At 37.0% G+C, this 17,937-nt stretch overlaps 3 protein-coding genes across 4 annotated transcripts in view; all 3 read right to left on the bottom strand.

Annotated features, from left to right (window-relative positions):
• Positions 1–17,937, bottom strand: part of LOC149043664 (uncharacterized) — a 203,361-nt gene that overhangs the window by 167,560 nt on the left and 17,864 nt on the right. Inside the window, exon 10 of one of the 2 annotated variants that reach the window (XR_016187944.1) lies at positions 12,802–12,878. The gene's annotated coding sequence lies outside the window, so the exon portion shown is untranslated. Of the gene's footprint in view, positions 1–12,666; positions 12,879–17,937 lie in introns of those variants that run through there. The other variant, XM_089210593.1, reaches the window with a different exon arrangement.
• Positions 1–17,937, bottom strand: part of LOC149043665 (uncharacterized) — a 191,601-nt gene that overhangs the window by 159,463 nt on the left and 14,201 nt on the right. The gene's annotated exons all lie outside the window — the stretch shown is intronic.
• LOC149043666 (uncharacterized) lies at positions 211–7,805 on the bottom strand. Its single transcript, XM_089210550.1, has 5 exons — positions 5,745–7,805; positions 5,244–5,351; positions 4,222–4,344; positions 3,499–3,609; positions 211–2,424 (listed from the first exon to the last, which is right to left on the bottom strand). The coding sequence occupies exons 1-5, from the start codon at positions 6,424–6,426 to the stop codon at positions 473–475; spliced, it is 2,976 nt and encodes a 991-aa protein (XP_089066676.1). The 5' UTR covers positions 6,427–7,805; the 3' UTR covers positions 211–472.

The following is a 17,937-nucleotide window of genomic DNA, read 5'->3' as shown; positions in this document are numbered from 1 at the left end:
CGGCGAATGTATTTACCGTAAAACTGTTGACTATATGTTCAGGATGGCTCTTGAGAAAGACGATTTTAGAAGGGTTTCAGTGATCTGGGAATTTCGTGTTACAGGAAATTGGGTCGCGGCGCGAGTTGCATCAAGGTTGGAAATGGGCCTTTAACTTGTAACTGTAAGATAAAAAGAGGCTCCGAAAACAACAGTGAAATAAACAAATTCTCCCAGAGTACCATTCTTTTTTATTATAATAGATTAAGTATGCATCATTGCAAAAAGATTTCTTCTCCAGATTGCAGGAAAATGCGTTTCTGGGAGACTTTTCCTTTCAAAATTTCCCGGGGGAGCATGCCCCCGGACCCCCCTAGAGGTTCGGGCCTTCGGCCCTCAATTTTCAAAAGTACCTGCCTACTTTAAACGCAATGCCCTTCTACTTGAAAGTTCTTTAAACCCTGCTTTAATTGCCTCAGCAAGACGTCCCATTCTAAGAGTAATCAAACTTGGTTAGCGTCTTGTTCACTATGATTGCCTCAGCAATACATATAGCACCCGCAGCACTAATACCATTCTGTCGCAAATCCAAATTGGTTAGCGTCTTGTTCACTTTCATTGCCTCAGCAATACATGTAGCACCCGCAGCACTAATACGATTCCTAGACAAATCCAAATTGGTAAGCGTCTTGTTCACTTTGATTGCCTCAGCAATACATGTAGCACCCGCAGCACTAATACGATTCCAAGACAAATCCAAATTGGTTAGCGTCTTGTTCACTTTCATTGCCTCAGCAATACATGTAGCACCCGCAGCACTAATACCATTGTAAGACAAATTCAAATTGGTTAGCGTCTTGTTCACTTTGATTGCCTCAGCAATACATGTAGCACCCGCATCACTAATACCATTCCAAGACAAATCCAAATTGGTTAGCGTCTTGTTCACTTTCATTGCCTCAGCAATACATGTAGCACCCGCAGCACTAATACGATTCCTAGACAAATCCAAATTGGTCAGATTCAAACCAGTTCCAAATGACTTCGATAAATGCGAGTGAAAATCACTTTTTTTTTCCCTTTTGCATTCGTTGATGGCCTCCAATACAATTTTTGCACCACCGCCTTTATCTTTGTTGACGTTATTTGTTAAACTCTTTACAAGAGCCACAACCTGTTCATCACATTTCATGGCCAAAATTCCACATGAAAACAAAAGTATTTGTTTAAGTTCAACGAAATACCTTGGATCGGAAACTAGTTCTTCAAGTTTCATTTCCTTGCTTTGAATCTGAGAACAAATGAAGAATGCTGCAAAGAATTCTTGAAAACTTTTATGTAAGAAGGCATAATGCAGTGTTTGTCTCAGTTTGCTGCCACCAGGCTGCACTGACAGAAACCCGAATTCAGTCAGGTCTTTTGCATGGTTTCTCAATTCACTTTCATTTAAATCCAGCTTATCGTCAGGTAAACCATTCAACGCTACCTTTCCAAGGTGATTCAATTGCGGTTTGTAATGGTTTTTCAGGTCTTCGATCTTTTTTAATAGTCCCTTCTTTTTTCTATATCTTCTCAAAACACATTCAACCATATCCAAGTACAGTTGAGCTCTGCTTTCGGGGAGTTTGCCCTCAAACTCTTCGCATAAAAGGCAAAGAAGTGCTGTGTTTAGAGGATTGGCCGCTATTTCTCTCAGGTTTTTATCTCGCGACATCCGTTGCGAGAGCTTGGTGGCTAAATCCGTCCTTTCTTTAAAGTACTTGGTGACAAATTCTATCACATGCTTTTCAGTGAATCCTTCGATCTGAAGCAGCGCGTCACAACATTTTCTCACCTCTTTTCCAGCTTCTTGTCTTGCTGTTGCAACTATGTGGCATCTCGGGAGTTCTCTTCCTTCAATTAATTTGGAAAACATCGACAATTTCCCGGATGGTAACTCATCCAATCCATCCAATATCAATAAAACGCTGGACTGATTTTGACGAATAAACTGAAAAAATTGTTGTTTGACTTTTTCATCGATGCCTAGGGGTAGCAGCTGATCATCAATGGCTTCCCAAACGTCAGAGTGGATATCTCGACATTTCAGCAATAATACCAATTTTAATGCTGTTGAGCCGCAGCCCTGAGGTGCTTGCTGTTTTGTGGCCCAGTCGTAGGCGTACTTTTTACAATAGGTGGTTTTTCCCATACCAGGTTCTCCTTCAATCAACACCATTCTCGGCGCTGAACACTCTTCATACGGGTCTAGTATTGACGACATGTCAACAAATACGTCAGTGATTTCTCCTCTCGTTTTCTTTCTTCTGACCACTTTGAGCCTTGTAAAAATATTGCCAAGAAAAAACTGAAACTCTTCACACCATGGAAATGGTGAGAGCCTTCCCTCACGAGTCTTGTACAGCTGGCGAATTCCATTGATAAGTTCAGTTGGATCAAAAATACCTAGTAGTAGCAAAATAAGTAAGAAATCTAATGAATGCAGCGTTGAAAATTATGATACCTCTCTGGTATTCGGCACTGAATTTAAATATACGAATGACTACGATACCGTTGCCAAAGAAATTACTAGGACTACGCAAAAAGGTTTTAGTGTATGATTGATGCTTACTGATTAAAAGCCATTTAGATTATGAATTCAGTTGAACCTCCTCTGTTTATTCGGCTTTACCGGTGTCTAACAGTGAATTTCTGTTGTAAAATAAATTACACGGGAGAAAGATATTCATATTATTGGAGCCATAATCTGAGCAAGGCTTTTTCGGGATATAGCAAGACTACGAACTAATAAATGAAAACCAAAGAACGCCTTTCTGCCTTCTTTGTCACGCGGTTTCATCACAAATGTTGCAGAAAACTGGAGGCTCGCCTGCGATGAAGTGGAAGGTTTTGCCAACAGTCTTTTCCTCAGGAAATGTAAAATAACCACATACATCTTATTCTAACCTATTTTACTCGAGACGATCCTCATTCAACTATTTTCCCATGTAGAATTGAATACTCCACAATATGAGCGAAGGAAGGGTTTAGTTATTTTATTTAGAAATATGCGGATCACATTTAATGCTGCTAGGTATTCGGCACTGAATTTAAATAAGTGAACGAGTTCGACACCATTGCCAAAGAAATTACTCGGACAATGACGAAAAGGTATCAATGTATGATTCATGTTAATTTAATGACCAAAGGCCATTTAGCTTATAAATGCCGTCGAACCTGCTCAGTTAATTTCGAACATGGAGCCGAACTTAATGCCAATATTTTCGTCAAATCTGTACTTTATTTTTATATCGTTCTCCCTTCTAATAAAAATGTTATGTTTCCGGGCTAATTACGGGTGAAAGTTTAAATAATTGAAGGGAATGAAAGCACACCACAGAGACTATTCCAGAGATTGTTTAAATTGAAAAACTGAATCTCTCTAAGATAGGATGATCTCTCTCTTACATACAGAACATTGTTAACTACGGCTAAATTTGCGGTTAAGCAGGATAACTTTTATTGTATAATTCAACTGACCTTCATTCTTACTTTCTCCCACAGGGGTTGCCAAAGTACACAGCTTTTCCTTCACTTCTTTAAGTTCATTGTTCATCTTTGCCATTTCGCTTCTCATTTTCTCAAGAGACCCTTTCGTGGAATAACATTGGAAATTTTTAGTCCGAGTGAGAGTCACTTTATTTATTAAAAGTTAACTAAATAGATCCTTTTCCCTTCCTTTGTGTTTTTTTTTTATTCTATACAACATTCTAAAAAACCTTTTGGCCCAGCTTCAGCGGTTTCTAATAGTGAAACCTAAGATATAAATATTGATATCATTGGAGCCGATAGTCTGAGAAAGATTTTTGTCAGTAAAAGCGACATTGTAAGAACTAATTAATAAAAACCAAAGAACGCCTTTCCGCCCTCTCATTTCTCCTTAGGTCCTCAACAAAAGTAAAATTAGTATAAGACAATAACCTTCTCGGCTAAATACGTATGAGTGCTGTCAGAAAACTATCCAACACCGAGAGGTAGCCTCACCCCCATACCATCCCATTCATCCCACACATTACCAAGTATCTTCTTTTGTAGCCAGAGCAGGTTAAAAGCCAAGGTGTGCTCTTACAACAATACATTACCTAAAAAAATGTTAAATTGTCTGACATCACGCGAATAATGTGGTCATGCTCAAAAGATGTGTTAACAGAATCCCTGTTGATAGTTCAGTTTATGTGTGAGTAGCTCTTTTTAGTAACCAACCTTCATCTGTGGTTTTTTCCACTGTGGTCGTCAGGCTACTAGGCGTCTCTAAAATCTCCTTCATTTTAATCTCTATCTTCTCAGTTGTGTCTCTGAGGTCGTGTCTCATCTTTTCTCGCGAATCTGGAAATGTAAGAAAGATAGGCGCAATTTCATAAGCACATTTACACCACAGATTCACGTTTACGCGCAGACAAAACAATGGAACGTATATCAATAACTAGTCGATTCCGAATAGATCAAACTCAATAAGAAGCTTAGAAATTACAAAAATGCACTCCAGCAGTTATAAAAGACTACCCACGAACAGAAAAAATATTGCTTATGAAAACAATGTGTACATTTGGGTTAATTCTTCATTTTTCACACATAACGCTAGAATGACGTTCCAAGTATGTGACTGGTTCCGTCCAAAATGAAAACATCATGAGTAACCCGACACGGCGGTGATTCAAAGCTGGAGAAATCTAGAGACCCGCCTGCAATGAAGTGGGAGGTTTTGTCGACAGTCTTTTCCTCAGGAAATGTAAAATAACCAGATACATCTTATTCTAACCTATTTTACTCAAGACGATCCCCATTTAACTATTTTCCCATGTAGAATTGAATACTTCGATACGCCAGGAGGAAGGATTTGGTTATTTCGTTGCGAAATATGCGGGTCACATCTAACGCTACTAGGAAGTTAGGTTCATTATAAGAAAGGTAATACTAAAACAAGACGATAAACTATCCCGACTACGATGATACATATGTATGAGTGCTGTCAAAACACCATTAAATCCGAGAGGTAGCCAGGGTAGAAAATCTCAGATTCCGTGCATCCCACACATTACATAGAATCTTCGTGTAAAGCCAGTGCCAGTATTGATCAGGGTGTGCTCTTGGACTAGTAAAGTATGCTGTGTTGGCCGACATCCAGCATTTACCATCGTCATGCACATGAGCTGCGCTATGTACCCAAGAAACAGTGTCGCTCTTAATAATTTTTTTGCTTTGAGTAGCTCTCTCTACCAACTAACCTTGTGCGCTTTTTTCAACTGAGGCCGTCAGACTACTCAGCTTCTCTTTTACCTCATTCACTTCGATCTCTATCTTGTCAATCGCGTCTCTCGTGTTATCCAGCGAATCTGAAAATTTCAAAAGGTATGCGCATTTTCATAAGCAAATTTATATCACAGCTTCACGTTAGGTGCAGATAAAACAATGATATGTATATCAATATCTAGTCGATTCCGAATAGATCAAACGCAAAAAGACGCTTAGAAATCAACAAATGCACTCTAGCCGTTGTACACGAGTACCCACGAACAGACAAAAATACTGCAAATGAAAACATAGTGTCAACATTTGGGTTAATTCTTCATTTTACACATAACGCAAATATACCTTCCAAATATGAGACTAGTTCCGACAATGATGAAAACATCATGAGCTGACCTACACTACCGTGTTAATTGGAAATATATACTTTTGTGGCCTTCTGATTCATCCACATTGGCAGTGGATAATGTTTTACTTACTTTCAATTTCTTCAAGCTTGTCTTTGATGCTGTCGTCGTCTTTCTTCCATTGTTTCATCAGTTGACGATAGTGCTCCTCGATATCTGGATCCATGCAGTCGTGCTCAAGGTTGTCGATTTCAGCTCTAAAATGAGCTCCTCCAAGTCTCACCAAAGCTTCTCTTACTTCCTGCCAGTAAGCACTGAAACTACTGTCATCCACAGAGGCTTGAGAAGCATGGCCGTATACAGTGTTCCTGTAATACTTTACTCTGGCGATGTCATCTGCGATGCTTATGTTTGTAGCGAGGGGAAGACGATCCCATCCATTGGCAGGAGGGCCCAAACCACAGATATTTCTAAGAAGCACCGTTAGAAGTGTGATATCGAAGGCTGCAGAAGACACGGGTGCGTGAGTAGGGTACAACTTTCCCCATTGCGTGGGATTCAGCACTTTCTTCCTCCCTTTGTACAGTGATTGCAATGTGGCGTAATGCACTGAAGTACTTCCCAAAACTGTATATAGAGTCGCTGGTGGATGTATTGTGTCAAAAGTGGACCTAAGCACCTGAGATCCAACATCCACCAGGAGGCGGCATAGCCTTGCATAGTTGGTAGTCTCTTTCGTAGACGCAAATGGCGAAATAGCCGTAGCCATAATACTAACTTTTCCAGGATGACCTGTCAAAAAGAGAATTGACATTAAGTAATGTTAATCAAACCCAATCGAAAAAAAAAAACTCCCGGTAGCCAATTGAGACCGAGAATGGTTTCAAATCGTGATGTCATTTTCTAAATCCTTTTAAGCAAGGAACACCAACGAAAGAACCTAATAAGAGATTTAATCTGAGATTTTTCATTTCAACCCAGTTTCTAGATTAAGAAAGAGTTTTGTTTTTCAGTTTACAAAGTAACAACCAGAGACATAAACAGCAGAAATGAAACACGATTTGAAAGGTTAAGGGGAAATAAGTTTTTTTTTCCTCTCTAGGGCCTAAAACCCGGTCAGTTCTGGCTGGTTGACGTTTGATTCTTAATCATCATCATCATCATCATCATCATCATCATCATCATTTTATTTGATAATGCAGGTAACAAATTGGCAGCCAAGAAGGTTGATGTGGACCTACACATCACTAAAATAATTAAATGATATATACTATACTGCTAAAATAAAAAACTAATCTAAAAAGAGAAACTTAATCTTAAAATTTAGGATTTATTATATCTAACTAAATTCCCCATTTCGCCTAAGAAGTATCCAATAATAAAAGTAATCACAGTTGTACCCGCATTAATACAAAAGCCGCACCCGTTTTTACTACTTCATGCAGCATCACAAAGATCTGACCATTGCCGGCGTAACCATTATACCTAAACCCTAAAACCTCCATAGCTCCAAAACGATGCACAAGCAGACACAAATATATAAACTACAGTTAAAAATCAAAGCAAGACTGCACAACCTCCATTTACCACCCTGCAAAGATCACTGCTACAACTTGGTCACTTGAAACATAATTGCAAAAGCATCATCTATCACCATCCCAACAAGGACAAAAACTACACAATCACAAGCAAACTACATAATCATAAGCAAACAACACTGTGTTAAGAAAATTTTCGTCAATATGGGAATCATGCAGTTACACTACACTGAATCATGCAGTTAAACTGCACTGAACTGTATGAATTGACAACTTTCTCGATAATGTTATCAGTGCAATGGCCTCTGAAAGTTGTAGTATTGCTTGTTTTAAGCTACATTTCTGAAACATTGCATGCTATATTTTAATTTGTTATCTTCAGATATTATAAAAGAAGGTACTGACTCTAAATACGATATGTCTTTCAGTAAACTTAATTCACACTTGGACTCAAACTTTTTGAAAATTTATACTCCTCATGTCAGCTTGGTGTTGCTACTGCTAATGTACAGTTGTTGTTATGGTTATGGTTATTAGTGTTTAGTCAAAAACACTGAAAACTTGGATGTCAAAAATTTGAACAAAATTGGTATGCATGTAGCATTTATTTCTCCCACAAGAATTACCATAATTAAAGTCATGCAGTCATAATGTCCATAATGTCTATAATGTATGTCTGTAATATAATGTCTGTAACATAATGTCCATAACATAAAGTGGGCTTTATTTTTTCTAGTGCTTTTCGAGGATTTTGGTAATTTACAACACTCAAGTTTAGGCCCCTAGAATTTGTAAAAAAGGAGCCAAGCAGACCAAAAAAAACTGGTTTTCAATTTCAGAGAAAACAAAAAAAGAGCTATTTTCATATACTTTTCATTGGACAAAAATAAACAGCCTCTCTTGGCCATTTCCTGCAAAGTCAACTTTCAGATTACTGTTTTTTAAACAATTTAGGGTCTCCTTATTCCAAAAATTCATGAGTGGGCTAGATATGAAATATTTTAAATTTCACTATTTACATATAGGTCAATATGAATAGTTCATGATGGTTTTGGTTATTTTTACCATCTCGTAAAAATTGCTCTTGCCATCCGATGAAATATCCTTTTACACAAATGTTTTGGCCGTCAATGGCTCTATATGCAATGGTAATTTATGAATATCTTGAACATGTTGGAATGTTTACATGATCTTCGTTATTCATCCAGCTTGGGTTAGATTTTGTGCTTTGACGTCCATGCTACAAAAATTATCAAAAGTTAAACCTCTCCACACACAAAAAATAATTTATGCAAAATCACCATGGTAGCCGCTAATTGCCAAGGGTACCTTAAAGGACTTAAGTTAGGTTTAACTTGGCAAAACCTTAATGATAGACACTTTGCATTAATGTACTAATTTCCCATGCAAGACATGCAAGCATGGGGTGATAATTGCTAATCCATATGTACTTTGCCAAGGATGGAACCAGATCTCTGCACAAGATCTTCCACATTCCTGTTTTAGGAGGGAAGCTTAAACTTTGATTTTATATGAATTAATAAGTTTTAATCAATGACCCAAAATTGAGTCTCTCAAATGTTAATATTCATAAGTCAACATACAGTTGAAACACTTCACAAACCTAGCTGCATGTAATCAGTAATTAAACCAGCAGTATATCAGAAGGACCACCAGAATTTCAGCAACATTTTCTTTGCTATACTGCTTCTTCAAATATGATGCGGCTGAGTGCCCACAAAATGCGCTATTTGTTGAGTACTCAAAAGCGCCAGAGTAAAAGTAAATAACGAATACTACAAATCTTACGATGAACCAGGATTAAGAGAAAACATCTTTTTGAAAAGCACGTCCTTATTGCGATATGCAAAGATTGTGTCAAGATTGAGAAGTAGGAAATCTTACTTTAAGTTTCGCTTCTTATGTTTCAAATGAACGAGTTCTCTTCTCTTGCTGAAGACATAGTAAAACGTTTACTGATCTAGTAGTCTCAAAATGGAAAACTCAGCGGGGAAGTTGAAGACGGAAATCTCGATCCAGTTGTATTCACGATTACAACTCAAATACCTCTCAAATTCTTTGTCCACTATTGTTTTGAATGAACTATGAAAGTTTTTTATTAAATACTCAGTCAATATGTGTGGTATCAAAAACAGAGCGACCCTTTTTCCTGTTTGCTAATCAATCGACAACAGGTCGTTAGTCACGAGGAAATTTCTTCTATACGTATGTGCATATTTTCAAAGCAAGCATAAGTTCATCCGTCTAGTGGAAACTGAGGAAGTTCTCTCTATGCTGCTCGTAGAAGCCTAATTCAATCTCAAAATATCACTGGTTGCAAGTGATGATCACATAATAAACAAGCTTTGAATTGACAGTATGAGCATGAGCGTATAAAACTCCATCTTTAGTTGGCAATGACAGAGCTAAGAAAAGTAGCTGTACAAGGTGATATTTAAGGCTCGAATGATAGATTAAATTTCCTTACATTTTATTTATCAGAGCCAGAGTGAACCAAAGTATCATCGCAACGTAGAAATGATCCAAGAATACGCAACAACATACCGTGAATCAGTTTGTGTCGCACCCACGAGTAATCATGCGTAATTTCCATAAAAAATTATCAATATCTCGAAAAAAATTTCGGGAACATTCATGGCTTGTGTTTTCCGCTAATTTGTTCAAGTTACAATGTCTCAGAGACGAGAAACATCACAGACAACAGTAATGATATATAGTGATAAAATACCCGTTTGCCAAAAACAAAGTTTAACTTTTACTGATGAAATAATCTCAAAACAAACAACTTTGCGGGAAAGTTGAATACAAAAACTTCAATCCAGTTGTGTTCACGATCAAAACGCAATTACCTCTCAAATTTTTCTTCCAGCTTGGAGTCAAATGAAATGAAAGTGATAACAAACTTAGAAACTCAGAGCGAGGCCGGTTGACGACAGATGGAGACAGGAACGGTCAAATCGACGGCAGCCACGTGGAAATTTCTTCTGTACATTAACACATTATCAGAGCAAACATACACCCGTTAGTCCGATCGAATCAGAGACACAAAATTTTGCTTTTACCTCTTGGAAGTTCTCTATAATTGTCGTATGAGGCTAATTCAATCTCAGTTAATCTCTGGTTGCAATTGATGTTCGTACAATAAACAAGCTTAAATTAAGTGCACTGTATGATCATAAAGGAATAAAACTCCAGTTTTAATTTGGACGATTACAGAACGAAGTAAAACAGTTCCAGAAAGCGTAATTTATGATTCGGATAATAAGTTAAGCTTCATCACTTTTTCATTTACCAGAGCCAGAGTCTACCAAAGTATCATCGCAACGTAGAAATGATCCAAGACTACGCAACAACATACCATGACTCAGTCCTTGTCGCACTCACAAGTCACGCATGTATGCATTCAGAAGTAATTTCTATAATAAAAAATTACAACATCTCGAAAACATTTTCAGGAACATTCACGGCTGATGTTTTCCGCAAATTTGTCCAAGGTATAATGTCTCTTGCAAATCTTTGCAAGGATGTAACCTACCTTGGACGCGGAGCAAAGAAAACATCACAGACAACAGTGATGATATCCGATGATGAAATACACGAGTCAGATCTCCATGCCTCCTCTCTTCCCTTCTGCTCTCTTTTTGTTTGAGTTCTTACTAAATGTCTTTTTTGACTCTTCGATGTAACTCTATTTAAAACAGCTTGATTAGGAGCTTGAGATTTCTATCTCGTGATAGTTCAACGGTCGGTGCATAACAGTGAGAATAAATAAAACGATATCAATTTGCGTCTTACCGAGTTAACTCTCTTGTATGAACAATTAAAGTCCTACTACCAAACGCATGACTTGAAGCAAAACTGATTTCCCAGGGAAAGTAGCCGTTTCCCACGAAAGGGTACTGTTTTTCAAATAAGGTGTTTTTATCCTTAAAATTCTGTTTGGTATTCTAGACGATTATTATCGGCTGCAAGTCATTCTTCATGATCATCTAGGCAGAACCACAGAAAAATAACTTCACAGTAGCTTGCATACTTAGAAACTCAAAGATCTATCTTTGAAGTAGTTCATCTGCAATCCATTATTTTCTCATCTCTCTCATAATTTACTTAGTTGTACCCTTCACGTTTAGGATGAATTGGCGCGACATTATTTTAAAAATATGCGACAATGCTTTTTAAAAATAATTCGGCTGATTACCCACGAAATGCGTAGTTTGTTATGTACTTAAAAGTAAAACATTAAAAGTAGGTTTCGAAGACTACGAAAGCTCGCGATAAATCAAGAGTTAGAGAAGAAGATCCTTGCTTGAGAAGCAAGTCTCTTTTACAATATTTAAAGATTGCGTAGAAGATTGAGAAATGCAGTTTTACTTTTAGTTTCGTTAGCGTAACCTCCTCAAAACTAATTACGATTTCCTGCATTAGCATGGTGCTGGCGCTAATGTAGATCACAGGAGAGCCGTTAAGAAAATTTGACCGCCACTGTCAAAGTGAAAAGAGCTTGTAGAAGCATGCAATCAGTATGTAAGCAAAAGCTTCCTGACTTTTATCAGTCACAAAAGTCAGTTCAATAACCGCACAGCCATTCATGGCTGACTGACTAACAAACTTTCCAAAACTTTTTCTTGTTGCAACATGATTCAAAGACATCCAGTACGAATAAAAAAGACTCAAATGATTAGAGTCCTATGGCTAACAAAGGAATTTTGTTTGACCATAGCAGTAACACAAACGATTTCACTTGCTGAAAACAACGTTTAAATAAATGTATTAATCTCAAAACTAACAACTTTGTGCGGAAGTTGAATACGAAAACTTCAATCCAGTTGTGTTCACCATCAAAACACAAATATCTCGCAAATTTTTCTTCCAGCTTTGTTTCAAATGAACTGTAAGATTTTTTATGAACCACTCAATCAACTTGAAATTGACGACAAACTAAGAGACTCGGAGCGAGGCCAGTTGACGACAGATCGAGACAGGAACGGCCAAAATAAAAGCAGCAACGAGGAAATTTCTTATGTATATGAACCCGTTTTCAGAAAAAAAAATACGTACATTAGTCCGATCGAATCAGAGAGACAAAACTTTTTACTTTTACCTCTTTAAAGTGCTCCATAATGGTCAAATGAGGCTAAATCAATTTCAAAATATCACTGGTTGCAAGTGATGATCACATAATAAACAAGCTTTCAATGTACAGTATGATCGTAAGCGTATAAAACTCCAGCTTTGGTGACAATGACAGAATTAAGTAAAGTAGCTATAAAAGGTGTAATTTAAGACTCGGATGATAAGTTAAGTTTTCCTTCATTTCATTTAACAGAGCCAGAGTCTACCAAGGTATCATCGCAACGTAGAAATGATCCAAGACTACGCAACAACATACCGTGAATCAGTCCTTGTGGCACCCACAAGTCACGCATGCACGCATTCATAAGTAATTTCGATAATAATAGATTTACAACATCTCGAATGCATATTCTGGAACACTCACGGCTGGTTTTATTCCGCAAATTTGTCCAAGGTATAATGTCTCTTTGCAAATCTTTGCAAGAATGTAAGTTACCATGGATGCGGAGTAAGGAAAACATCACAGACAAAAGTAATGATATCCAATAAAGAAATACCTGAGTCAGATCTCTATGCCTCCTTTTTTAGAATTCTTTCCTTCTTCTTTCTTTTTGTTTGGGTTCTTCCTAAAAAGCTGGAGCATAACAGCGAGAATAAATAAAAAAGTAACAATTTGCATCTCACTGAGTAAACTCTGTTGTATGAACAATTAAATAAAGTCCTACTACGAAACGCATGACTCAGAGTGGAAACTGATTTCACTGGGAAACGTAGCCGTTTCTCATGAAAGGATCCTGTTTTTAGAACCAGATATTTTTATCGTTAAGTTTTGTTTGGTATCCAAGAAGATTAGTAACTGCTGGGAGTCATTTTTGGTGATCACCTGGGCAGAATCACTCAAAGTAAGAGAAAAAATAGATTCACGGTTTTTGCATCATTAAAACTCTAGCACGATTGCCGACAAGACGCGTTTTTTATCATGTACCCAAAAGCAAAACATTTAAGGTAACCTACGAAGACTACGAAATCTACGACGAATCAAGAGTTAGAGAAGACTTTTTTTGCTTGAAAAGCAAGTCTTAACTGTCATATACAAAGATTACGTAGAAAATCGAGAAGTGCAAAGTTTTACTTTTAATTTCGTTTGCATAACATCCTCAAAACTAATTACGGTTTCCTGCATTAGCGTGGAGCTCTCGCTAATGTAGATCACAGGACAGGCGTTAAGAAAATTTTCTCGCCACTTAAGTGTAAAACAGAGCTATTTCGAAGCTTGTAATCAGTATATAAGCAAAAGCTTCCTGATTTTATCAAATATCAGTCGCAAAAGACAGCCGGCTAAATAGGCACAAAGCCATTCATGGCTGACGGACTTACAAACTTTCCAAAACTTTTTCTTGTTGTGAAACGATTCAAAGATATCCAAAAAGAATAAGAAAGACTCAAATGATAAGAGTCCTAAAGCTAAGAGAGAAATTATGTTTGACCTTAAAGGTAAGACATAAACGTTTTTACCTGCTGAAAACAAATTTAAACTTTTACTAGTGTAATAATCTCAAAACAGACAACTTTGCGGGGAAGTTGAATACGAAAACTTCAATCCAGTTGTGTTCACGATCAGAACGCAAATACCTCTCCCATTTCTCTTCCAGCTTTGTTTCAAATGAGCTGTAAGAGGTTTTATGAACTACCCAGTCAACTTGAAAGTGATGACAAACTTAGAGACTCAGAGCGAAGCCATTTGACGATAGAGCGAGACAGGAACTGCCAAATTAATGGCACCCACGAGGAAATTTCTTCTGTACATAAACACATTTTCCCAACAAACACACGTTCATTAGTCCGATCGAATCAGAGAGACAAAATTTTGCTTTTAACTCTTCGAAGTGCTCTATAATAGTCGTGTGAGACCAATTCAATCTCAATTAATCAGCGGTTGCAATTGCTGATTGTACAATAAACAAGCTTAAATTAAATGTACAGTATGATCATAAGCGTATAAAATTCCAGTTTAAGTTGGTTGATAACAGAACTGAGTACAACAGCTATACAAGGTGTAAGTTAAGGCTCGACTGATAAATCAAGTTTTCTTACAATTCATTTACCCAGAGCGAGCCCAGTTGGCGAAAGATGGAGACAGGAACTGCCAAATTAATGGCAGCCACGAGTAAATTTCGTCTGTAGACGAACACATTCTCAGAACAAACATACTCTCATTAGTTCGATGGAATTAGAGAGACGAAACTTTACTTTTATCTTTTGGAAGTGCTCTGTAATAGTCGTATAGGGCTTATTCGATCTCAATTAATTAATGGTTGCAATTGATGATCGTACAATAAACAAGCTTAGGTTAAATATGCAATAGCATAATAGTCATTTAAAACTCCAGTTTTAAGTTGGACGATGACAGAGCGAAGTAAAACAGTTATAGAAAGTGTAATTTAAGGCTCGGATAATAGGTTAAGCTTCTCACCTTTTCATTTACCAGAGCCAGAGTCTACCAAAGTATCATCGCAACGTTGAAATGATCCAAGACTACGCAACAACATACCCTAAATTAGTTCGTGTCGCACCCACAAGTCACGCATGCATGCATTTATAAGTAACTTCCATAATAATAGATTCACGACATCTCGAAAATATTTTCAGAAACATTCACGGCTGATGTTTTTGCGCAAGTTTGTCCAAGGCGTAATGTCTCTTTCAAATCTTCGCACAGGTGTAAGATAACCTTGGACATGGAACAAAGAAAAGGTATGTACATCACAGACAACCCTAATTATGTCTAATGATGAAATACCCGAGTCAGATCTCTATGTCTCCTTTATAATTCTTCTTTCTTCTTTGTTCGTTTGGGTTCTTCCTAAATACCTTTTTGACTCTTAGATGTAACTCTCTTTGAAACAGTTAGAGTAGAAGCTCGAGATTTCTATCTCGTGATAGTTCAACGGTTGGGGCTTAACAGTGAGAAATAATAAAACAAAAACGATTTGCATCTTACTGAGTAACTCTGCTGTATGTAAAATTAAAGTTCTACTACAAAACGCATGACTTAAAGCAAAACTGGTTTTACACGGAAAGCAGTTTTTCAAACCAGATGTTTTTATCGTTAAATTTTGTTTGGTATTCTAAAAGATGATTATTTGCTGAAAGTCAATTTTCATGATCATCTGAGCAGAACCACAGCAAAATAACTTCACATGAGTTTGCATATTCTAAACTCAAAGATGAATCCTTGTAGTGGTTCATCTGCAATTCATGTCTATGTTTTGGTTGATTATTTTCTCTCTTATATTTTTCCATCTCTGATAAGGATGAGTTGGCGCGGCATTTTTGTAAATCTTTGTGACAATACTATCTAAATATAATTCGGCTGATTGCCCTCAAAATGCATTGATTGTTATATATCCAAAAGCAAAACATTTACGGTAACTGGAGAGGACTACGAAGTCTAACGATAAATCAACAGTTGGATAAGAAGGCTTTTGCTTGAATAACAGCTCTCTTTTGCAATATACAAGGATTGCGTAAAAGATTGAGAAATGCAAAGTTGTACTTTCAGTTTCGTTTGCATAACCTCCTCAAAACTAATTACGATTTCCTGCATTAGCATGGTGCTGTCGCTAATGTGGATCACAGGACAGCCGTTAAAAATATTTTCTCGCCGCTGTAAGAGTAAAACAGAGATATTTTGAAGCATGCAATGAGTATATAAGCAAAAGCTTCCTGAATTGATCAAATATCAGTCTTGTAAATCAGCCAATTAAATAATCACAAAGCCATTCATGGCTGACTGACTTACAAACTTTCAAAAACCTTTTCCTTGTTTGTACGAAATGATTCAAAGACATCCAATAACAATAAAAGAGTCAAACGATTAGATTCCAATAGCTAAGAAAGGAAAATTTGTTTGACCGTAAAGGTAAAACATAAACGATTTGACTTTCTGAAAACAAAGTTAAACTTTTGCTGATGTAATAATCTCAAAAGTAGCAACTTTGCAGGAAAATTGAAAACTAAAACCTCAATCCAGTTGAATTCACGATTAAAACGCAAATACCTCCCGAATTTTTCTTTCAGCTTTGTGTCAAGTGAACTGAAGTGATAACAAACCAAAAAAAACTCAGAGCAAGGCCAGTTGACAACAGATGAAGACAGGAACTATCAAATTAATGGCAGCCACGAGGAAATTTTTCTGTACATTAACACATTATCAGAACAAACATACGCTCATTAGTCCGATCGAATCAGAGAAAAAAAATTTACTTTTACCTCTCGGAAGTGCTCTATAATAGTCGTATGAGTCTAATTCGCTCCCAATTAATCTCTGGTTGCAATTGATGATCGTACAATAAACAAGCTTAAATTAAATGCACAGTATGATCATGAGGGAATGAAACTCCACTTTTAAGTCGGACGATTATAGAACGACGTAAAACAGTCATGGAAGGTACAATGTAAGGCTAGGGTAATAGGTTAAGCTTTCTCACTTTTTCATTTACCAGAGCCAGAGTCTACCAAAGTATCATCGCAACGTAGAACTGATCCAAGTCTACGCAACATACCGTGAATCAGTTCGTGTCGCACCCACAAGTCACGTATGCGTGCATTTATAAGTAATTTCCATAATGATAGATTCACAACATCTCGAAAACATTTTCGGGAACATTCACGGCTGATGTTTTCCGAAAATTCGTCCAAGGTACAATGTCTCTTGCAAATCTTCGCAAAGGTGTAAGCAACCTTGGACGCGGAGCAAAGAAAACGTACGTACATCACAGACAACCCTAATTATGTCTAATGATGAAATACCCGAGTCAGATCTCTATGTCTCCTTTATAATTCTTCTTTCTTCTTTGTTCGTTTGGGTTCTTCCTAAATACCTTTTTGACTTTTAGATGTAACTCTCTTTGAAACAATTAGAGTAGGAGCTCGAGATTTCTATCGCATGATAGTTCAACGATTTGCATCTTACCGAGTAACTCTGCTGTGTGTAAAATTAAAGTTCTACTACAAAACGCATGTATTAAAGCAAAACTGGTTTCACACGGAAAGCAGTTTTTCAAACTAGATGTTTTAATCGTTAAATTTTGTTTGGTATTCTAAAAGATGATTATCTGCTGAAAGTCAATTTTCATGATCATCTGAGCAGAACCACAGCAAAATAACATCACATGAGTGCATATTCTAAACTCAAAGATGAATCCTTGAAGTGGTTCATCTGCAATCCATTTCTACATTTTAGTTGATTATTTTCTCTCATATTTTTCCATCTCTGATAAGGATGAGTTGGCGACGCATTTTTGTAAATCTATGTGACAATACTATCTAAATATAATTCGGCTTATTGCCCACAAAATGCGTTGATTGTTATATATCCAAAAGCAAAACATTTAAGGTAACTGACGAGGATTACGAAGTCTTACGATAAATCAAGAGTTAGAGAAGAAGACTTTTGCTTGAAAAACAACTCTCTTTTGCAATATACAAGGATTGCGTAAAAGATTGAGAAATGCAAAGTTTTACTTTCAGTTTCGTTTGCATAATCTCTTCAAAACTAATTACGGTTTCCTACATAAGCATGGTGCTGTCCCTAATGTAGATCACAGAACAGCCGTTAAGAAACTTTTCTCGCCACTGTTAGGGAAAAACAGTGCTATTTTGAAGCATGCAATCAGTATATAAGCGAAAGC

This window comes from Pocillopora damicornis, chromosome 6 (assembly GCF_964200805.1).
Source record: "Pocillopora damicornis chromosome 6, jaPocDami1.2, whole genome shotgun sequence".
In the NCBI taxonomy this organism is placed as follows: Eukaryota; Metazoa; Cnidaria; class Anthozoa; order Scleractinia; family Pocilloporidae; genus Pocillopora; species Pocillopora damicornis.
Note: the sequence above shows the minus strand (reverse complement) of the source record. Positions and strands in the feature narration are given on the sequence as shown.